Source organism: Diceros bicornis, chromosome 35, assembly GCF_020826845.1.
Source record: "Diceros bicornis minor isolate mBicDic1 chromosome 35, mDicBic1.mat.cur, whole genome shotgun sequence".
Classification (NCBI taxonomy): domain Eukaryota; kingdom Metazoa; phylum Chordata; class Mammalia; order Perissodactyla; family Rhinocerotidae; genus Diceros; species Diceros bicornis.
Window position 1 is genome coordinate 32,546,548 of NC_080774.1, and position 23,368 is coordinate 32,569,915.

At 51.2% G+C, this 23,368-nt stretch overlaps 1 protein-coding gene across 1 annotated transcript in view; it reads right to left on the reverse strand.

Moving 5' to 3' along the window:
• TXNRD2 (thioredoxin reductase 2) overlaps window positions 1–23,368 on the reverse strand; it is a 56,074-nt gene that overhangs the window by 21,279 nt on the left and 11,427 nt on the right. Inside the window, exons 3-8 of the mRNA XM_058532168.1 lie at window positions 17,522–17,578; window positions 17,028–17,172; window positions 16,355–16,429; window positions 14,460–14,538; window positions 13,925–13,987; window positions 8,001–8,071 (exon numbers count right to left, since the gene is read on the reverse strand). Coding sequence (XP_058388151.1) covers window positions 8,001–8,071; window positions 13,925–13,987; window positions 14,460–14,538; window positions 16,355–16,429; window positions 17,028–17,172; window positions 17,522–17,578 — 490 coding nt within the window. The remainder of the gene's footprint in view (window positions 1–8,000; window positions 8,072–13,924; window positions 13,988–14,459; window positions 14,539–16,354; window positions 16,430–17,027; window positions 17,173–17,521; window positions 17,579–23,368) is intronic.

A 23,368-nucleotide genomic window follows, 5' to 3' on the forward strand; every position in this document is an offset into this window, starting at 1 on the left:
GTTAGAAGCAGCAGAAGGGTTTTCCTTCTGTCCTGAGGTACGTTCTGCCGCGGGGTCCCTCTGGACCTCCTGCGGCCAGGGTGGGACACAGAGATGCTGTGCAGGATGGGGAGGCACCAGACAGTGCAGAGGCACCTGGGAAAGCATCTTCTGTGGACAGGACACTCTGGGACCACGGAAGGCCAGGCTGGAAGCCCACACCTGCCTGTCCAGCCCCACAAACACAGGCCCAGGGTCAGGAGAGCCAGCTCCCCTGAGAAGGGTGAGGGCACCTGGTGGGAGAGGAGACACAGGACAGCGGGACCCAGCAGAGTCATTTAATTTTATTTATTTATTTTTTCCCCCAAAGCCCCAGTAGATAGTTGTATGTCATAGCTGCACATCCTTCTAGTTGCTGTATGTGGGCGGCGGCCTCAGCATGGCCGGAGAAGCGGTGCGTCGGTGCGCGCTCAGGATCTGAACCCGGGCTGCCAGTAGCGGAGCACGTGCACTTAACTGCTAAGCCACGGGGCCGGCCCGTGCAGAGTCATTTAAAATATTTGCCTTCGTAGTATCAATCCTCTCCTGTTATACAGTGCCACACTCTGCACACATGTGCACACACATGCGCACGCCTGCACACACGTGCACACATCTGCACACATGCACACACAGGCACATGTGCACTGAACCTACACAGAACGGAACCTGCAGCTCAGCCAGCGACGTGTGGGTGGGCTTGTCAGATCACCCCTCCGCCTTTCAACAAGAGCAGGTGCTGTAAGGATGGACCAGCCCGGTGTCAGCGTTAATCCCGGCAGGTACTAATGATATAATCCCACTTCAGACAGCCGCGCGTCCCGCGGCATACTTCTGCAGTGCCCTGCGGGAAGCAGCTGGCGCACCGCTTCCTCTCAGGAGCTGGGGACAGATCGCGCTGGGTTTTACGTCTGGGCTGAGTGAGGGGGATGCTGGGCCCCGCGGACCAGGAGCGCAGAGACGCACTCGGGGCTCCACACAGGGCTGGCAACGCCTAAGAAACAACACACAGGTGTACACGTGCATCCACGGTTGTGCACACGCACACGTGCAGGTATAACACACGTCTATGTGTAGGTACAGTTTCAAAATTACAAAACCTAACTTTTTTGGACTCGATGTCTGCAGTAAAAGTTATAAGCCTTTCTTTAATATATGAAGTTATGAATTACTTATAATACAAACAGACATTAGCTGCTTTGAATATCCTGCCCTAAACGCAAGGATGAGGCTGGGGAAGAGCACCAACGCCCAGCACCCAGTGCCTCGGCTCCTGCTGCCAGGGTGCAGCAGCGTGGGCCAACCGCCTCCCGGCCAGATGTGCTGTGCAAGGGCGAGGGGAACCCCTCTGTCTGCCAACTGGGCTGTCCCTGCCCATCTCAGAGCCTTCCTGTGTCTGCAAAGCAGACCCTCCCGTGGGAGTGGGCTGGGTGCATCCCGCAGCCTACATGACAGCCCCAGGCCCTCATACCACATTGCCATATGCAACGTGGAAACATGGTCTCCTGATTTTGGCAAAAACATTTTGTTTCTGCAGCCCATGGACGCCTCCCCAGCCTCCTGCACTATGTGGACGCGGAGCTGGACGGCGAGGCAGGGCTGGCGGGCGCCAAATCCCCAGCTCCTCCCACGGAGCCCCCTCCTCGCCCTGGGCCTCCCACTCCCATCTCAAGGTCACGGTGCCCCTACCCCTCAGGCCAGCAGCTCTGAGGCACCGACAGAGGGCACATTTGGGAGGAGGCAGGCGCCAGACAGGCCATTCCTAAGTGGGTGTCCTTGACCGAAGGCGCGTGGCTGGAATCTCACAAACGAGCAGGCACCCCGCTTGTCCGAAGGGTAACTCTGGGCCGTTTTTTGTCCTCATGAGCAAAGATTACCAACACTCCGCCCTCCCCTCAATTTATCAAATAATGATTATTCTTTGAAGAACGCAGGATCCAAGAACCCAACCAGAGAATTCCCTTCAAATGGGCTAAAGTAAGAAGATGCTGGAGGAAAAATGGAGACAGATGCTGCAGCCCCCAGATCCAGAGGGGTGGAGAGCACTGAAGACTGGGGCACCGTGCCGGTTTTACTGGTAGGTTTGTAACTACAGCTCAGCCTACCCTGGCTGCTGGAGACCCTTGGCCTGGATGGACCACGGAGGACAGTGGTGCTGGCGGCCACAGAAATCAGGCACCAGCTCGTTGGGCCTGGGGACAGGGGCTGAGTGAGCCCAAGGGCTGGAAACACTCGCCTTATCACTACGTTGAGAGACTGAGACAAGGACATCGGCCACGCTGACAGTCGCCACCTGCACCCTCGGAGCCCTGTGTCCTGGGCAGCTCCACTCTCTGCTTTTCGGTGTGCAAATGTTTTATGTGAAGGTATAACTAGCACGGGATTAGCCTAATCACAGGGCGGGCTTTCTGTTCAAAATCTGAATGGGGGGAGGAGGCAAAAACAGAAGACTGACTTCAGGCTGACGAAGCCCCAGCTGAAAGAGCACTCGACCTGCCTCTCGAGTTGGAAGGCCTGACCTCTGCCCTGGGGAACACCCACAGAGAGTGAGGGCCCCCACCAGCGCAGGAAATGCCAAATGGGCTGCTGAGCCCAGTCGCTCCAGGGAGGCAGCAAGGGGGCAGGGGGCCCAAGGCCTCCTCCCCATTGGGGCTGGCTCTTGTCTTGCCTGGGACTGCCAGCTCCATCCCCTGCCCAGCGCCTGACACTGGGCCCCCCACTGCCAGCTGGAGCCTCTACATTCTGGCCCCATAACAGATGCCACCCTGGGGCTCTGGTCCTGTAACTAACGCCACTCCGAGGAGGTGTCTTCCTCAGGCCCTGAGCCCTGTGCATCTCAGTCACAGGGACACGCACAGGATGACGGTCTGCAGGGTTTTACGGGCTGGTAGCCAAGTCCCAGGCAAATGGCTGGTCTTTCTTTTGCTGGACACGGGATGTCACACCAAACGAATGTGGAGGTTAAGCAGAAAGTGCAAAAAGCAACTGTGAGTTTTCCTCGATAAATAGCTGTGGTTCTTTGTAAGATAAAATTTACTTCTTCCCTCTTGCACTTAGGAAGAGAGAAAAATCATTACAGTGCCTGGTCGGCTTCCGGACTTAACAATAAGGGTCAAATGAAAGAAAGCTCCTTCCACGTCCAGCTCTGCAGGCAGCGTTCACTCAGCCCCTTGCAAAGACTGTCCCGGCTTCTGGGAGCCTTGGGATCCACGAGGGGAAGGGTCAGGCAGTGGCGCAGCTCTGCGAGAGGACAGTCCCGGCCAGTGCGCGGGCAGGCGGTTCAGGAGAGGTTGGTCAGTCCGTCACTTGGCAGACACTCAAGAGAACGTGGGCTACCTGAGTGGGTGGCGGGAACAACAGGGTCGTGGTTGTTATCTAGAAATGGTAGCTCAGTCGCTGGGAGGTCCAACGTGGGGGAATAGTCCCCCCAGGTGGCTCCGGTCTGATTCAAGTCCTCTTTGCTGTCAGAGAAAGGTGTCAACACTGAAGTCAGCCCAAAGCTGCCAGCTCAGAGCCCAGCTCTGCAGAGAGCTGACCTCCGGACATGGAGTGAACCTCAGGCAGCAGCACTGACCAGCTGGGCCAGGGAGCCGAGGGCGTCTGGAATAGAGCGACCTCGATTTCCCATTCTTAGGGCACCTGAACAGTTGAAGGAGGCAGCCGGGCCCCAGTCCCTACCAGGCTGCCTTGCTGCAGAAGCCTCACAGGGAGGCAGCCCTCCAGGTGAGCAAAGGCAGATCACCAGGCTGTGGGACCAGAGGCGAAGCCAGGCTGCCTCGGGCGCACTTGGATCCGGGTACCCCAGGGCCTGCCACCTTTATGGGGAGTGGGCCCACCTTTCTCCCCTTCCCCATTCCCTCCACCTGCCTGGGGGTTGCTGGGCAGAACAGCTCAGCCAGGAGGGCTGCATGCCATCTCCGAGCCTCCCCCCTGGGGCTACGCTCCCATCTCCTCCACTGGCAGTGGACAGCTTCCCGGAGTAGCCACCATTCCCGACGATTCCTTCCGAAGGGGCTCCTGCTACGTGCCCCGGGGGCCCTGTCCTTCCACCAGAATCCTCCTCACTTCTCCAACCTGTTCTGCATTTCCACAGAAAAATGAAGAAACAAGAGCAATGCAAAAGGCAAACGAGCCAGACACAAAGCTGGCCTTGGGGTGGCCACAGCTGCGTGCTGCCACCCTGTCCGGCCGCCTCAGGCCCCGCACAGCCGCCCCCGCCCGCCCCCGCCCCTGCCTAGCCTCAGAGGGTCCTGCTCATGGACTGGGGAGCTCATGCTGCCTTTACTGGAGTTTTCTACACGTGACCGGTTCCCTCCAGGGCTTCTAAACCAGGCGCCCAGCTGTGGAGTGAAGGGCGGTGTTTAGGTCTGCCTTCCACCCACTGGGCTGGTGCTTGATCCCACCCTCTTTGCCCTGGGATCCCCAGACCTGGACACAAGCAAAGGCAGTAGGGGGGCTCCTTGCGTGTCTGTGAGGCTGGGACACCTCTGTGGCCACAGGGGTCCAAAGAGCACCATGACCTTGTGGGGGCAAAGGTGGTATGGATAACCTCGGGTGGCTAAAGAGCCGCACCCCACTTGTGGGCTCAACTTGCCAGGTCTGAAGCTACTGGGCACTGTGCCCCACACGGATGCACCCTGCCAGTGCCCCATCATGGGGAGGAAGGTGGGGGGACCCCACCTGTGCATGCTGCAGAACCCGCAAGGGACCTGGGGCCTGGCGTGCCCATTGAAGCCTCCGACAGGCCTTGGGGAGCTGGCCAGTGGAGACAGCGCCCACTGCAGGCAGAGGCCAGGCACGCTGGGCACCCTCGGCCACCGGGCAGGCCTCCTGGATGGGGCCAAGTAGAAATGTACTGCCCGGCAACAGGAGGCCCTCCTGGGCCAGGAGGGCAGCCCTCGGGTCCATATTAATTTCAGCTCCATTTTAAAGGCGAGTTAAAATAAACACGGGGAATATTTATAAGGCAAATAAATCTGGCAGAAACAGCCCCTCCAAGTGTGAGCAGAGGCCTCCCCCTCAGCCCCAGCCCAAGCTGATAAAATACAGAAATGCTACTGTAGACCCTCCGGGCTTATTTTGACTGCAGCGGAGGAATGTAACATGTAAACACTGCCTCCCATATCACACTGTTACAACTTGCATTAACAGCAACGGACAAAAGCCGCATTTTCACAGAAGCATCGTACAGGGATATATCTCCAGCTTAATTTTTAAAAAAACCATTTCCTCACATAAATCATGCTCAGAACGAAACGGGTGACTGATACATTGCAAACACATTTTTTTCTCAAACAATAACATACCTAGATTCCTTCTAAACGAGAGAGCCTTTTTAAAAAAAATCTTCTAAATGTTTTTTTTCCTGAAGAAAATAAACACTGCAGTTTCTTTCCTGACCAAAATATCTGGGGCCGTGTCTTCCCGGCCGAGCAGGCTGCTGCCCCAGCACACAGTCACAGAGGAGCGGCCTGCACCCGGGACCGGCTGCACCCTGGCCTCTCTCCCTCTCCAGCCCAGAGCTGCAGCCCAGGCCGGCCTCTCCGCACACCCAGCCTCCGATGAACACCCAGTAGAGAGAGAAACACCGGAAGCCGGCCCCTTCCTGGAAGCTGGAGATGCTGCTTTTAAAATGTAATGGGAAAAACAGCAAACAAACAAAAAAAACACAATGAAACACACAAGAACTAATTTGATGAAAGACCAGGATTCAAGAAATGCTGGCCTTCAGGGATGGGCTGAGACGGCTGGGGCACGGCCGGGACAGAAGCCCGGTGCAGGGACGGCCTCCCAGACAGCTGCCGTCGCAATCCCGGGTCCAGCAGACCGCTGTGGAGAGGCTGGCTGTGTGGTCCACACTCCACTCAGAGAAATCACGGGAAAGACAACTAAGAAGACCTGAAGACTGACTGGGCCAGGCACTTGCTCCAGGGGCTCAAGAAAGCCGAGTCAAGAGCCAGAGCGGGACGGACTCCACCCGGGATGGAGCATGAGATCGGGAGGCAGTGACCTCAAGGGGCCGGGCGGTCAGCAACGCTGGAACCCAGTAGCTGGTCTCCACGGCACCACACCCCAGAGGAGCTGCTAACACCCAAGGACGCGAAGGAAAACGCGACCTGTGGAAGCCCTGAAGGAAAATACAGGCGCTTTTTTTCAAAAACAATCTTGGGGCTGGGACAGGCCTTCCTGAACATGCAATAAATCTAAAAGCCATTAAGTGTAAAAAAAGATCTAAATTACATAAAAAAAAAATTGTCCATTGCACAAGTTAAAAGACATGACGAGCTGAGAAAATCTGCAATATAAACGACACGGGATCACAGCTAATTCTCAAACCAGCTGAAAGATAAGAAAAAGATAAGAGAAGAAAAAGAAAGACCAGACAGACAGCGGGCCAGAGACCAAGCTGACAGCTGACACACGCATCACACACTCAGACACACTCAATCTTAAATGGCCGATAAACACACAAAAGAATGACTAATAACAGCAGATGCAAATAAAACCAGGTCATGTTTAACCTACTGGATAATCAAAGATAAAAGAACAAATAACCCAAAAATTATGGCATAAAGGGAAAAAGTGATAAATGTCACAACTTAAAAATTAAAAACTTCTGCATGAAAAGCTATTGGCAAGTCAAGAGATAAACCACAGCCTGGGGAACCGGTGGAAGGCGATGGACGGAGGGACGCAAACCTGTGCGAGCTTGCCCGCAGTCACTGGGAGGGACCCCGCCGCGCCTCAGCAGAAGCCACCAGCGCCCGGCTCACAGGAGCAGGAGAGGCTCCTTTTGGCTCTACGCTGTAGGAAAAAGCCGATGCCCGCGGTCGGAGGAGGGGAAAGCAGGCGCACGTGCGTGTTCAGCCGGGTGCAGCCCACTGGGGGGACACGTAAGCGAAATGTGTGAAGGGCACCTACGCCTGGACCTGGGTTTTCTAGTTGTGGAAACACCTCTGACAGGTATGTGTAATGCATAAGAAGCACTTGTCTATAAGATGCACACCAAAGGTTTTCACTGCAGCACCTTATAACACTGGAAGAGAGAAGCTAGTGAGATGCTTGTGAACGGTGGAAAGACAAAATAAACCACCACACCCTCTCCAGGGAATCAAGACCCAGCCCCGAATAAAGACGCCTCGTGACGTGGGAAACAATGACGACATCAGAGCGCATCACACGCACATGCATACGCACTCCAACACGCACACAACACACACGCACACACACTCCCCCACGCCTACACTTGGGCACACGCGCCTGTCCACCTCTGGGCAGACTTTTCCACCCGCAGTTTCTTGCAGGCAAGTGCCGAGGCAGCCAAGCGCTGCTGACAGCCAAGTCTCTGCTGCCCTCTGGTGGCCTTTCCGGTCCCTGCAAGCATGAGGTCCCCTCCGTGCCCCACAGGCAGGAGCTGTCTGGACCAGTCGCCCCCCTAACAGCCCGCTCTGTGGGCGCAGGAAACGCACTTAGAGCATTTTCACCTGCTCGGGGAGGCAAACCACTCACACCGAAGGTCTCATCACCACAACCGGGCTGTGGCCCGAGGCCTTTGGAGCCTTCGCTAGATTTCAGAGAAGCCCAAGGCACAAACCAGATGAAAGTGGGGACGTTCGACCGAGGCCAGAGGAGGGCTTGACCCTGCTTCCCCTCGAGTGCCTCCCTCCCTGATGCCCTGACAGGATCAGCTGGAACTCGGCAGCTCCCAGGAACCCTGTTCAAAAACCACTGTGCTAGACAACAAATGGCTAATTCACTTTACGTGACATTCAAGTCATCACCTCCAGGACAGTCACAGGATGCAGTGTGTCCACAGCCCCACCAGGGGCACAAGTACTGGGCTTTCTTTCCTGCTTTCAGGTAGACAGGAGAGAATGCCCCTCTATGTTGGGAGAGGGGACGAACATAGGGTCCAAACGGCCCTGACATTTACAATGGTGAACAAAAAGAGGACCCCCATTGAAGCACACATCAGATCTTACGTTTTTCCAGGGGATTCCTTCAGCCAGAAGATGTCATCACTTGTAATTCCATATTCCAAGGCACCTTCGATCTATCCAGAAAAAAAGGATCCGTATGAGGAGGGCGTCATTTGGCCTGCCCCCAAGGCCTCCTCAGAGATGATGCCCATTTTGCAGACACAACTCAACCAGAACCACCCAGCCCCCATGTGGGTGCACCTCCCTGCTCCACAGACTTCTCTTCAGCTTGTGGCCTCTGGGGACAGGTGACCTGTCTAAATCTAACTCAGTGCACCATCTGCCCAGCACACGAAGCACCAAGCACTCCTTGGCTGTGGGCACTGGCCAGGGAGCTGGGGCGCAGCCAGTGGCTCTTTCTTCTCTGCTCTCCAGGACCCTCCCCTTGATCCAGACCCAGGGCAGAGGTGAGGGGGTGTGGAGGGGCTGGCAGGCTCCAAGGGTACCAGGATGAAGGCTGGATGCCACGAGGCACCCTCAAGGCCAGTCGGGTGGGCCTGTGCCTGGTCATTGAACAGATCATCCTGTACCCCAGCGGGACCTGACAAGGAGCCACTAAGCAGGTGTGGAGACTCGAGGACAAGTGCCCTCGCAGTGGCCCCTGAGTAAGATGTGCTGGTAGAAAGGAAACGGATTTCAAACAGTTTACAATTCCAACTGGCAAAAAAAATAAAGTCAGGAATTTCTCGAGTTTGCTCAAGGAAAACCAAAAGGTCTGCAAGTCAAAGGGACTAGAACACAAGCAAGCCTTGGCAGGCACCCAGGGCTGGTGGTGGGGTTGTCCTGGGCGGGTGGTGGGGGGCAGAGGACCGCTGAACTGCCTCCCCCAGCAGCTGGCAGCTCCTGCTTCAGCCCGCTCTGGCCGAGCGGAGACAGCAGCTGCCACCCTGTCGACGTCCAGCAGGATGGGGCCAGGTCAGTCCCCTCCGCAGGGTGCCCTGGCTCGAGCATTGTGTAGCTCTGCTCAGTGCCTTGAAGGAGCCGAGATGACCACCGGCTCCCGGGAGCAGACTGTGGCCTCAGGGGCTTCAAGTGGAACCAACATGGGCTGGCTGCTGGGTGAGGGGTCGCTCCTGGTCACCTGCTTTGCCTCTGTCTGTTGTAGCTACCTTGAACAACAGCACCCTGTCACCCTACAGAGCCATGCAGCCTGCCCAAGGGCCACCTCTGTGCACAAGCTGCCCGGTCCCCTCTGGAGGCTGCTTTTGCTGGCCTGACAGCCAGAGGGGAGGTCTGGTGGCCCTCTGAGGACTTGAGGTGCGCATTTTCCTTGGTGCCCTCTGTTCCCAATTTCCAGAAAAAGCACAGAACTGAGTGAAGGTTATTTAAGCGTCTGAGAAGAAACAGAACCACTTCCCTCGCTCTTCCTCTGTCCTCCACGCTCCGTCCAGGTCTCAGTACAAGGCAGGAGTGACCTCCAGCTTGTGGGGCCTGCAGGCCGTGTGCACTTTGCTGCAGCCCATGTGGAGGCTCAGGGCTTGGGTCCCCTGGGAGACCCGTGAGGATGTAGCCTTGGCCAAGCCCCTCTATTCCCCCTCCATGCTCCCATCCCCCATCCCTCCGCTCCAACTCTGGAGCCTCTCCCTCAGCGTCACCTTCCTCATGGGAGAGAGGGCAGAGAAGCCCCCACACATAAGCCTGGGCCGAGGTGACGTCAGCAAAAATGATGGCGTGAGGACGTCCCAAGTCCACCCCTCCTTAAAAGCAGCAGAAGAATTGGCAAAAACGGTCAGATCCAACTTTTTCAGCACTCCAGAAATTAACCAAAGGTTTGTGGCAACACAGGGACCCTTTAGTCAAGAAAAATGGCTGAAACTTGGTAAGGACGGTGAGTTTTGTGCACTGTAACTCACACTAGTCCCGCCCCTAGCTCAGCCGCAGCCTTGAGAAATGAAGCAGCAGAGAGAGCAGAACAGGGCGGGAGCCCTTTCAAAGCTGCTTCCCCTAGAACAGCCACTGTCTGACCTGCCCTGTGGTTTTCTGGAAGACCCACCCCATAGGCCTGTCTTCATGTGACCTGGCTCGAGCTCGCCCAGCACTGAAAGCCTCTCCTCGGGGAGGATTTGCCCAATGACTTGATGCCACGGCTGCCTGAAGTGAGTGATAATAGCTGAGGCAAACAACAGACTTACCAAAAGCTTAAAAGGAAAAGCTGAGGAATGAGATGTCCGTCGGGGCTTTGAAAAGCTCGAACATACTCCTGAGGATCTCAAAGGCTGTGAGCACTGGGCTGTGCACACTCCTGGGAAAGGCCTGAGGGCTCTGAGCTCTCACCTCTGGCTGACCTTGGGGCTCTGCACAAGCAGGAAGGGAAGGCTAAGGCAGAGCTGCTGCTGCCTGGCTGTGTTGGAGGTGTGCCCCAAATGCCCACAGGGCCCCCGGCAAAGACGAGGAGATTTCCTGGTTCCCCGTGTTGAAGGAACTCTATCCAATCACTAGCCGACCACTGAGCTAACTGAGTGGAGGCTTTAGTGGCCTCACCACTAAAGACTCAAGACAAAACCAGTTCAGAAAAATCACCCAACAAACAAACAGCAATAAACAAAATCCTATGGTGGAAGAAGATTCCGATTTCTAGAGTCAACACATTATTTCATTGGACATGCTCAGTTTTCAAAAAAAGTTATGAGACATGCGAAGAAAGAAGAAAGTATGACCTTCATACGCTGCTGGTGGGAATGTGAAATCACGCGGCTGCTGTGGAGAGCAGCCCGGCAGTTCCTGAAAACTGGTCACAGACCCTGTGACCAGCAACTCCACTCCTAGGTGTACACCCGAGAGAAGTGGACACTCAAACCCACAGAGAAGCTTCCACACAGAGGTTCACAGCAGTACTATTCATAATAGCTAAAGCGGAAACAACCAGACGTCCATCAATGGACAAGGAGATAAACAACATGTGGTACGGGCACACCTCTGACATATTGCAGGTTTGGTTCCAGACCACCACAATCAAGCGAATATCACAATAAAGCCAGTCATACGAATTTTTTGGTTTCCCAGTGCATATAAAAGTTATTTTTATGCTATACTGTAGTCTATTAAGTGTGCAATAGCATTATGTCTAAAAAAATGTACATAACTTAATTAAAAAATACTTTATTGCTAAAAAATGCTAACAATCATCTGAGCCTTCAGAGACTTGTAACCTTTTTGCTGGTGGAGGGTCTTGCCTCAGTGTTGATGACTGCTGACCGATCAGGGTGGTGGTTGCTGAAGGTCGGGTGGCTGTGGCAATTTCTTGACATAAGCCAATAATGAAGTTTGCCACACTGATTGACTCTTCCTTTCACCAACGATTTCTCTGTAGCATGCAATGCTGTTTGATAACATTTTACCCACAGAACTTCTTTCAAAATTGGAGTCAATCCTCTCAAACCCTGCCACTACTTCATCAACAAAGTTTATTTAATATTCTAAGTCCTTGTCATTTCAACAGTCTTCACAGCATCTTCACCAGGAGTGGATTCCATCTCAAGAAACCACTTTCTTTGTTCATCCATAAGAAGCAACTCCTCATCAGTTAGTTTTATGATGAGATTGCAGCAATTCACTCACCTCTTCAGGCTGCACTTCTAATTTTAGTTCTCTTGCTAGTTCTGCCACATCTGCAGTTACTTCCTCCACTGAAGTCTTGAACCCCTCAAAGTTGTCCATAAGGGATGGAATCAACTTCTTCCAAAATCCTCTTAATGTTGATATTTCAACCTCTTCCCATGAATCACAAATGTTCTTAGTGGCATCTAGAATGGTGAATCCTTTCCAGAAGGTTTTCAATTTACTTTGCCCATATCCGTCAGAGGAATCACCATATTTGGCAGCTATACCTTATGAAATGTAATTCTTATATAAGAAGACTTGAAAGTTGAAATTACTCCTTGATCCATGGGCTGCAGAATGGATGTTGTGTTAGCAGACATGAAAACAACATTAATCTCATTAAACATCTCCATCAGGGCTCTTGGGTGACCAAGTGCATTGTCAACGAGCAGTAATATTTTGAAAGGAATCTTTTTTTCTGAGCAGAAGGCCTCAACAGTGGGCTTAAAATATTCAGTAAACCACGTTGTAAACAGATGTGCTGTCATCCAGGCTTTGTCATTCCGTTTATGGAGCACAGGCAGAGCAGATTTAGCACAATTGTTAAGGGCCCTAGGATTTTCAGAATGGTAAATGAGCACTGGCTTCAACTTCAAGTCACCACCTGCATTAGCCCCTAACAAGTGAGTCAGCCTGTCCTTTGAAGCTTTGAAGCCAGGCATTGACTTCTCCTCTCTAGCTATGAAAGTCCTAGATGGCATCTTCCAATATAAGGCTGTTTCATCTACATTGAAAATCTGTCGCTTAGTGTAGCCACTTGCATTAGTGATCTTAGCTAGATCTTCTGGATAACTTGCTGCAGCTTCTACATCAGCACTTGCTGCTTCACCTTGCACTTTTATGTTATGGAGATGGCTTCTTTCCTTAAACCTCATGAACCAACTTCTCCTAGCTTCAACCTCTTCTTCTGCAGCTTCCTCACCTCTCCCAGCCTTCATAGAATTGAAGAGAGTTAGGGCCTTGCTCTGGATTAGGCTTTGGCTTAAGTGAATCTTGTGGCTGGTCTGATCTTCTACCCAGATCACTAAAACTTTCTCCATATCAGCAATAAGCCTGTTTCACTTTCTTATCATTCATGTGTTCACTGGAGTAGCACTTTTAACTTCCTTTAAGAACTCTTCCTCTGCGTTCACAACTTGGCTAAGCGTTTGATGCAAGAGGCCTAGCTTTTGACCTATCTTGGCTTTTCACATGCCTTCCTCACTGAGCCTAATCATCTCTAGGTTTTGATTCAAGTGAGAGACATGTGACTCTTCTTTCACTTGAACACTTAGAGGCCATTGTAGGTTATTAATTGGCCTAAGTTCAATATTGTTATGTTTCAGGGAGTAGGGAGGCCTGAGGAGAGGGAGAGAGACAGGGGAACGGCGAGTCGGTGGAGCAATCAAAATACATACAATATTTATCCATTAAGTTCGCTGTCTTATATGGGTGCAGTTCGTGGCACCCCAAAACAATTACCATAGTAACAACAAAGATCACTGATCACCATAACAAATATAATAATAACGGAAAAGTTTGAAATATTGCGAGAAACACCAAAATGTGACAGAGACACAAAGTGAGCAAATGCTGCTGGAAAAATGGCATCAACAGACTTGCTGGACACAGGGTTGCCACAAACCTTCAATTTGTAAAAAACACAGTATCTGTGGAATGCAATAAAGTGAAGCACAATAAAATGAGGCATGCCTGTATATCTCTACAAGGGGATATTATGTGGCCATAAAAAGGAATGAAGTTCTGACACAGGCTACAACACGGATGAAGTGTGAAAACATGATGCTAAGTCAGGAAGCCAGTCACAAAGGCCACGTGTGGTCTGATTCCATTTATGTTCACATAAATGGACATTTCAATGTCCAGAATAGGCAAATCCATAGAGACAGAAAGCAGACTGGTGGTTGCCAGGGGCTGGGGGAAGCAGGGAATGGGCAGTGACTGCTAATGGGGACAGGGTTCCACTTTAGGGGGATGAAAATGTTCTGGAATTAGATACTGGTAAAGGAGGAATCAACAAAGGAGAAAGGAAAAGTGACACTGAGACACAAGGACAGAGCGGCAGTGCCCCAAGGCCAGCTGCAGAGTGACTCTTAGGAGTTGGCAGTGTGGGGTCCCCAGTGACCTGCCTCAGCAGAGCGGAGTCAAGAGAAAATCAGATAACAGAACGTGACAATAGCGAGTACAGAAAAAAAACTTTTTAACACTAGGAAAGAGTGGAGAGGGCTGCTGGTGTGGGAAGCATGAATGTAAACAGTGTATCGCATGAGCCTGGAGACCACAAACGTGGCTGGGGTGCGCACAAAGGCTATTTCGGGGACACTCACGTTCATGGGGTACCTCGGCCGCCCTCCAGTTGCGATGACGATGTGCTCAGCCGAAAGCAGAGTCTGAGACAAACCCAGAAAGCCACGGTCAGATACACTGCAGTCACCACGGGCAGAGACTCACACTTTCTAACGACAACCTCTGCCTGCAGTGCCGACCAGGGGGGCAGCGGCTCAGAGGCCCCACAGAGCTGAGAGCCCGTCAAGGGTCCAGGGGATGGGCAGAAGAGGGCAGGGAGACATTTAACTCCGAGCACCTCACAGTTTACAAAGCACCCTGCAGGCGTCTCGTCCCCTCCAATCCCCACAAAACCCTTCAAGCGAGTGGTCTCCCGTCCCGTCGCCTGTGCCGCAGGCCGCATCGCGTGAGACCCATTTAATTCTTCACAAAGAATTCAGACTGGCCTCAGAGGAAACCGTCGTGTCACCTCCAGCAGCGCGTGTCACTGAGCACAGCACTGAGGCCAAACAGAGCGGAGCTGGCACCCACCCAAGGCCCGCGGAGCCGTCAGGACGGCCTCAGTCGGACTCTCACCTCTTTCCCGTCTTTCGTGACACCGCGGACCGTGTGTTCATTGACGAAGCTGGCCTTGATGTTAAAGTACTTGACTTTTCTGCAAAATAAAAACGGGATTTTCAACCATTTCCTCTGCAAATTTAGCATCACCTATGGGGTTAAACAGGGAGCATCGTGCAGATCGCTAAAGGGCAAGCTCGGGCCCATGGCCCGCAGCCCGCAGCCCAGAGCTCAGGGAGGGCAAGAGGCGAGTGGGGAAGCGTCCGGAAGCCTGGGATGGCGCGGCCTGCTGCCCCCCCCCCCCCGGGGTTCCTTGGGACATGGTGACCACAGCTGCCAGGCAGAGACAGAGCAAGCTCACCAGGGTCCTGAGAGTCCAAGTACCGCCCTGGTGTGTAATGACAGACGTGGCTAGGCCTCGGCTGGGGTCAGTCCTCGTCACCTGGGCACATCCCACCAGGGAGCACAGGCCCCCACACACAGCCAGTTACCCCCACCACCCAAACCACCAACTTCCCACTGGCAAGGAGGGTGGCCACCAGGTAGTCATCACCTCCTGCCTTTAGGGGACAGTGAAGCTGGGAGAACGGGTACGATGAGGACACAGGGTGGCCGGATGCGGGGTGTGCAGAAACGCCCCACGCCTTCTGCTGACAAAGGCTGCGCTGCAGTGGGGGGTTCTTGGCGGCTCTGGTGAGGCTTCACCGCCTCCGTGACCTTGTGTTCTCCCCATGGCCAAGCCTTGCACCTTCATGCACCGCCCGGGCTGCAGGAGCTCCGGCAGAAGTCCTCACTCACCCAACAGCCCGCTAACAGCCCGGCCCACAGACCACGAGTTCCACCCTGGCCTCCTGTGTGGGCAGCTCCAGAGCCAGCCTGGGGTCAGGCCTGTTTAGCACCTGCCCAGGAGCTGCCCAGGGCCGGTAGGAAGAATGGCAGAGCCCAATGCCTCCAAAAAACCGCACCGGGGAATACTGAGCCCACGTGGAGGAGAAACAACACAATGCAGCTTAGCTCCCTGGAGGTCCCCTGGGGAAGCCGGGCTGGGCAGGTGGGCCGGCTTGACTGGCTCAGCACTCTTGGGTCTGTGGGCACAAAACAGCTGCCTACTTAGCCCCAGGAAGACCCCTGGGGACCAAGCAAAGGGTGCTTAGATGATCACCACCAGACCTCTGAGGGACCCCTGTCCCCTCCACCACCCCCATGGGCACAGGCACAGCTACAAGGCGCAGAGCAAAGCTTAGCCTGAGTCGGGTGCAGTTCTGGGCACCTGTCCTGGCAGCCACTCCTCAGGGACAATGCTTCAGTGGGAGGAAGTGTCGGTGTCTGGCCTAGGGGACCCCGTGGGGCTGACAGGGACTGGCAATTTCAGACTGGAACGATCGTGTCAGACATTTGGTCCAGCAGACAACGCCAGGCCCCTTCACTTGTGCCCGAGGAGCTGGAAGTGTGCAGTGAGTGTGGGAGCCAGGAGGTGAGAGGTGAGGTATGGGGTTCACAGGGCGGTGCCTAGGCCTCTGCACCAGCCACGTGGGCTCACTGGCCTCCTCCACATCACTGAAGTTGGCCCTGGCAGGAGAAAGGCTGCCCACCTCGAGGAAGCAGCTGGCCACTGGGGTGGCCCTTGCCAGGCCCCCAAGCTCTGGCCCACGTGCTCTCTGGCCCCAGCCCAGCACACTTCCTCCCTGGAACAGCCCTGGGCTCTGGCCGTTCTGTCAACATGCCCCTTGCTCCTCGCCGCTCCGGGCTCAGCAGGCGGCAGCCGGCAGGGCAGCCTTCCACTCCCAGGGCACCCGGCCTGTCCACTGTGGTGCACCCACGAGCAAGGACCCCTCATCTTATCACTGTGAGCCCCCTTGTCGAGGTATGAAATGATCCAGAGGAGGCCATGGGGCCGGGCAAAGCCTCAGCACCTGTCCTGCAGCTGGACCCGGTGCCCCCAGTTCAGGGATTTCACGTGGTTTTGAACAGCTTCTGCCATTCTCCTCCTGTCAACACACAAAACAAAATGTTAAAAACCACAACAGAGGTGTTAGCTGTAGAGTCCCATAATGGACTATGAGATGCAAACAGTGCCTTTACGAAGCGTTTCTAAAAGTGGTAAAACGTGACCTCCATCCCCATAGCCGCTGCCTCTGTTCCAGGTTTGGGACTGTGGACCTCTGGACCCACGGAAAACGAGGGCTTTGGTCCACAGCCATCAGGAGGCAGCAGTGGACCTGATTCAGGCCATCTGAGAACACGCAAGGGCCTGTGTGTGGTCTGAGCAGACCAGGCCACCTGCTGAGACTAAGAGGCTCCCACATCTCACCACTGGCCTTCAGGCCACACTGTCCCCTGTGGGGCGTCCTGTGCACCGCAGGGTGTTTAGTGCATGCTGGGGATCTACCCAGTAGATGCCCCCCACAGTGGTGATAACCAAATATGTCTCCAGACTTTGCCAAATGTCTGGGGGCGTGCAGAATAGCCCCCCAGGTGAGAGCCCCACCCGGCAGGCAGCGCGCTCCCGTGAAGTTAACAGACGAATAAACCTCCGCCTCCCCCGTGAGGAGCAGAAAAGAGCTGGGCGCAGGACAAGCTCCTCACCAATCATGTGGGACCAACTGCGCCACCTCCCAGCCATAGTGGGGGGCGTCTCGGATCATGCCCCCCAGCAGCGCCGCCTGGTGCATCAGCTTCTTGGGGATGCAGCCGACGTTCACACAGGTGCCGCCAAGGCCCCACCTGGTGCCTGGCATGGTGGGAAGAGCACATGTAAATTTATATTCAGGTGACTCCACAGGATTCCCTATTCTTCTACAGTTGTTTAGAATTCCTTGAAGTTGTTTTTAACTGAAACACGGCCCAGATGAACCCAGCCACACAGATTTGCTTTCTTTAACTGTATTCAGAGCTGTTTTTAAATGAGAAGAATGAGGAACTTTAAAGTAATGGCAACTTACACGAGAAATAGGACACTGTCCAGAGACTCTGGACAGCAGGGGGTAAATGGTTCTGGGCTCAGCTGCCCTCTGTACATGAATCAGGCCCCCTCCCCACCCCCTTCCCAGGACACACAGCTCTTGCTGGGGGTTGCCTACCTCTAGGGGAAGGCTCCACATAGTCCGCCAAGGCCACCTTCTTTCCCAGCTGAGCGGCTGGAAAGACAAGAGAAGCAGGCAGGTAGGCACAACCAGGAAGCTGCTCGGGGCTGGGGATGGGACACCAGGGGGCGACAAGGCCCAGAAGAGGGCAGGGAAGGACTCAGGCCAGTGGCTACCTACCAGCTCTGCACCTGGTCTCCCCACTGCCTGCTGCCACCCAGCTGTGCTGCCCACAGGAGGGAACCCTCAGGCCTCCTCTCAGACCTCGGCCTTCATACTGCCCACCATGGCAGCACTGGGACCCAGTGGGACACCTGCCCTCCTTCACACAACCACCTCAGCAGCACTGGGCCCAGCCCTCCATTGCCTCCTGCCCCACCTGGTTCCAGGCCCAGACATTCAGCACGAGCCCAGTGCTCATCCTGAGCATGCTGAGGTATCACATCCTGAGGTACCACAGGAGCACCCCCTCTCCAGGAGAGGCCCTGGACTCAGATGCTCCCCCCTACCCACCCCCCACACCCTCCTAGTGGACTTGCCCCCTCCTCTCTTCCCCACCAGACACCACGTGGGGCCTCTACTCAAGGTCTGCTCTCATCAGAGCCCCCCAGGTGGGCCTTTGCTGCCTCGCTCTCGAGGTGAGGAAACAGAAGCTCTGAAGTGAAATAGGAGGTCCAGGGTCAGCCAGTCCCTGGAGAAGAGTGAGACCCTGACTCCAGACCCGACTCCATATCACACTCCGTACCTGGAGCCTCCTGGCCTCCCCCCCGGCTGTCAGTGTGTTCCCCGGGTTCTGAGGCCATTTAGTCAGGGCTGATTGCAGGGCTGGCCCTCAGCTGCCTGGAGCACTGCATCGGCCAACCCTGGGCCCTGGACTTGATTGCCTCCAAGGGCATGCCTGGCTGAAACATCATGACCCATGAGCATTCGAAACACTATGGAATGCGCTTGATTCACAGCTATCAGAAACCAAAATTAGAAAAAACTTTTAGAAGTCTTCATTAAAAAACCCATGGGATTCGCTCGGAGAATGACGTCAGCATCACAGCAGAGTGAGCTCTCCCCTTAGACTCTCCCCACTAAGATACAATGAAAAGGACATTCATAAACCAACAGAGGACATTCACACAACACAAAAGATGTCTGAGAGACCCACACAGCCATATCTCTGAAGGTGGAGGTGCTGGACCCCCCGGAGGAAGTGGAAGGAGGTAAGGTGATTTCCTGTCCCTCCCAAAAGGCAACAAGCCAGGGCGCGGGACTACGCACAGCTCTGAGAGGAGGGGGGAGGGGCGACCTTCTGCAGGAACACCTTCACTCTACAAGTTCCCTCACAGCCTGTGGGAAAGCCCCACACAGAGGTGGCTAAGCTGTTGCAGGGGTGTCTTCATCAAGCCAGCATCCCAGGATAGCTGAGAGCAAACGCAGAATGAGAACGCCTCTGGGATCGTGAATGAAAGAAAGTGCCCCTCCACCACCCAGCGCTCCGGCTCAGCCAGCTGGCCAAAGCACCCACATATACAGCAGAAAAGCAGCAGCTGTGAGTGAGCCGGGGATCACGGAGGGCTCAGAATACACAGCTCTTGACCCCCACTCAGTGGCAGCAGGTGGAAGTTGCAACCAGATACTATCACTTTGCGGAGGCACAAATCCATGCCTCAAACAGTATTAAAAAATATATTAAATCTCCAGACCAGAAGGAAAATGACAAGCACCCACAAATCAATCCTGAAGGTGCCAAAATTTATAATCTAAATGACAGAGAATTCAAAATAGCTATCACAAAAAAACTCAACAAGTTACAAGAAAATACAGATAGACAATTCAATGAAATCAAGAACTTCTTCACAAAAGCGATTGAAACTATAAAGAAAAACCAACCAGAAATGCTGAAGATGAAAAACACAATGGAGGAGATAAAGAAAAATCTGGAGTTCCTGAATAACAGAGCTGATATTATGGAGGAGAGAATCAGCAGTCTGGAGGACAGAAATATAGAAATGCTTCAGACGGAGGAGGAAAGAGAACTAAGACTAAAAAGAAATGAGGAAATTCTCCAAGAAATATCTGACTCAATTAGGAAATGCAACATAAAGATTATAGGTATTCCAGAGGGAGAAGAGAGGGTAAAAGGAGCAGAGAGCTTGTTCAAAGAAATAATAGCTGAGAACTTCCCAAACCTGGGGAAGGAGCCAGAAATATAAGTGAAAGAAGCCAATAGATCTCCAAACTATATCAATGTAAAAAGACCTTCTCCAAAGTATATAGTAGTAAAACTGGAAAAAGTCAGTGACAAAGAAAAATATTAAGGGCAGCAAGGCAAAAGAAAACAACTTACAAAGGAACTCCTATCAGGCTTTCAGTGGATTTCTCAGCAGAAACCTTACAGGCTAGGAGAGAGTGGAAAGATAGATTCAAAATTCTGAAAGAGAAAAACTTTCAGCCAAGAATACTCTATCCAGTGAAAATATCCTTCAGATATGATGGAGAAATAAAAGCTTTCCCAGATAAACAAAAGCTAAGGGAGTTCATTGCCACAAGACCTCCACCTACAAGAAATGATCAAGAAGGCCCTCATACCTGAAAAAAAGAAGAAAGGGGTTATAAGGCCTTGAGCAAGGAGATAAATAGGTAGACAAAATCAGAAAATTGAAGCTCTCTATCAGAACAGGTTAGCAAACAATTATAACATTATAGATAAAGGGAAGGAAAACACCAACAATAACTGTAATCTCATCATTTTAACCACAGACTCACAACACAAGATGGAATAAGTTGTGACAATAATAACTTAGAAGGGGAAGAGGAAGGGGATGGAATTGGCTTAGTCTAAGGAAATAAGAGGCTAGCAGAAAATGTACTATCTCATCTACGAGATTTTTTATACAAACTTCATGGTAACCACCAAACAAATAATCAGAACAGAGACACAAATGATAAATAAATAGAAAACTGAGAAAGCCATCATAGAGAACTACCAAACTGAAGTGGTACTCCAAAATACATGGGACGAGAATCAAGGGAAATGAAGAACTGCAAAACGAGCAATAAAATGGCAACATTAAGCCCTCATATATCAATAATCACTCTAAATGTAAATGGATTGAACTCTCCAATCAAAAGACACAGAGTGGCAGGATGGATTAAAAAACGAGACCCAACAATATGCGGCCTCCAGGAAACGCATCTCAGCTCTAAAGACAAACACAGGCTCAGAGTGAAGGGATGGAAGACAATACTCCAAGCTAATGGCAAACAAAAGAAAGCAGGTGTTCCCATACTTGTATCTGACAAAGTAGACTTCAAGATAAAACAGGTAATGAGAGGCAAAGAGGGGCAATATATAATGATAAAAGGGACACTCCACCAAGAAGACATTTCACTTATAAATATATATGTACCCAACATTGGAGCACCAAAGTAAATAAAGCAACTATTAACAAACCTAAAAGGAGATATCAACAACACAATAATAGTAGGGGACCTTAACACCCCACTTACATGAATGGATAGATCATCCAGACAGAAAGTCAACAAGGAAATAGTGGATTTAAATGAAAAACTAGACCAGATGGACTTAATAGACATATACAGAGCACTCCATCCAAGAGCAGCAGAATACACATTCTTCTCAAGTGCACATGGAACATTCTCAAGGATAGACCATATGTTGGGAAACAAGGCAAGCCTCAACAAATTTAAGAAGATTGAAATCATATCAAGTATCTTATCTGATCACAATGCTATGCAACTAGAAATCAACTACAAGAAAAAAGCAGGGAAAGTGACAAAGATGTGGAGACTAAACAACATGCTGCTGAACAACCAATGGATCATAAGAAATTAAAGAAGAAATCAAAAAATATCTGGAGACAAATGAAAATGAAAATACACCATACCAACTCATATGGGATGCAGAAAAGTAGTCCTAAGAGGGAAAGTCATAGCAATACAGGCCCACCTTAACAAACAAGAAAAATCTCAAATAAGCAATCTTAAACTACACCTAATAGAATTAGAAAAATAAGAACAAACAAAGCCCAAAGTCAGCAGGAGGAGGGAAGAAAAAAATTACAGCAGAAATAAGTGAAATTGAAACACACACACACACACACACACACAAAAACAGTAGCAAGGATCAAGGAAACAAAGAGCTGGTTCTTTGAAAAGATAAACAAAATTGACAACCCCTTAGACTCACTAAGAAAAAAAGAGGGAAGCCTCAAATAAATAAAATTATAAATGAAAGAGGAGAAATTACAAAGGATACCACAAAATACAAAGGATTATAAGAGAATACTATGAACAATTATATGCCAACAAATTAGACAATCTAGAAGAAATGCATAAATTCTTAGACTCATACAACCTCCCAAAACTGAATCAAGAAGAAATAGAGAACCTGAATAGACCAATCACAAGTAAAGAGATTGAAACAGTAATCACAAACCTCCCAAAAAATAGAAGTCCAGGACCAGATGGCTTCTCTGGGGAATTCTACCAAACATTCAAAGAAGATTTAATACCTATCCTTCTCAAACTTATTCAAAAAAATTGAGGAAGACGGAACACTTGCTAACACATTCTACGAGGCCAACATCACCCTGATCCCAAAGCCAGACAAGGACAATACAAAGAAGGAAAATTACAGGCTAATATCACCAATGAACACAGATGCAAAAATCCTCAACAAAATATTGGCAAACTGAATACAGCAATACATTAAAAAGATCATACACCATGGTCAAGTGAGATTTATACCAGGGACACAGGGATGGTTCCACATCCGCAAATCAATCAATGTGATACACCACATTAACAAAATGAGGAATAAAAACCACATGATCATCTCAATTGATGCAGAGAAAGCATTTGATAACATCCAACATCCCTTTATGGTAAAAACTCTCAATAAAATGAGTATAGAAGGAAAGTACCTCAACATAATAAAGGCCATATATGGCAAACCCACAGCCAACATCATACTCAATGGGGAAAAACTGAAAGCCATCCCTCTGAGAACAGGAACAAGACAAGGGTGCCCACTCTCGCCACTCTTATTCAACACGGTACTGGAGGTTTTGGCCAGAGCAGTTAGGCAAGAAAAAGAAATAAAAGGAATCCAAATAGGCAGTGAAGAAGTGAAACTCTCACTGTTTTCAGATGGCATGATTTTATATATAGAAAACCGTAAAGAATCCATCAGAAAACTATTACAAATAATCAACTACAGCAAAGTTGCAGGGTAGAAAAGCAACTTACATAAATCAGTTGCATTTCTATACTCTAATAATGAATTGACAGAAAGAGAACTCAAGAAGACAATCTCCTTTACAATCGCAACAAAAAGAATAAAATATCTAGGAATAAATGTAACCAAGGAGGTGAAAGATCTATACAATGAAAACTATAAGACATTATCGAAAGAAATTGATGAAGACATAAAGAAACGGAAAAACATCCCATGCACATGGATTGGAAGAATAAACATAGTTTAAATGTCCATATTACCTAAAGCAATCTACAGATTCAATGCAGTCCCAATCAGAATCCCAATGACATTCTTCATGGAAATAGAACAAAGAATCCTAAAATTCATATGGGGCAACAAAAGACCCCGAATAGCTAAAGCAATCCTGAAAAAAAGAACAAAGCTAGAGGCATCACAATCCCTGACTTCAAAATATACTACAAAGCTATAGTAATCAAAACAGCATGGTACTGGTACAAAAACAGGCACACAGATCAATGGAACAGAATTGAAAGCTCAGAAATAAAACCACACATCTATGGACAGCTAATATTCAACAAAGGAGCTAAGAACATGCCATGGAGAAAGGAAAG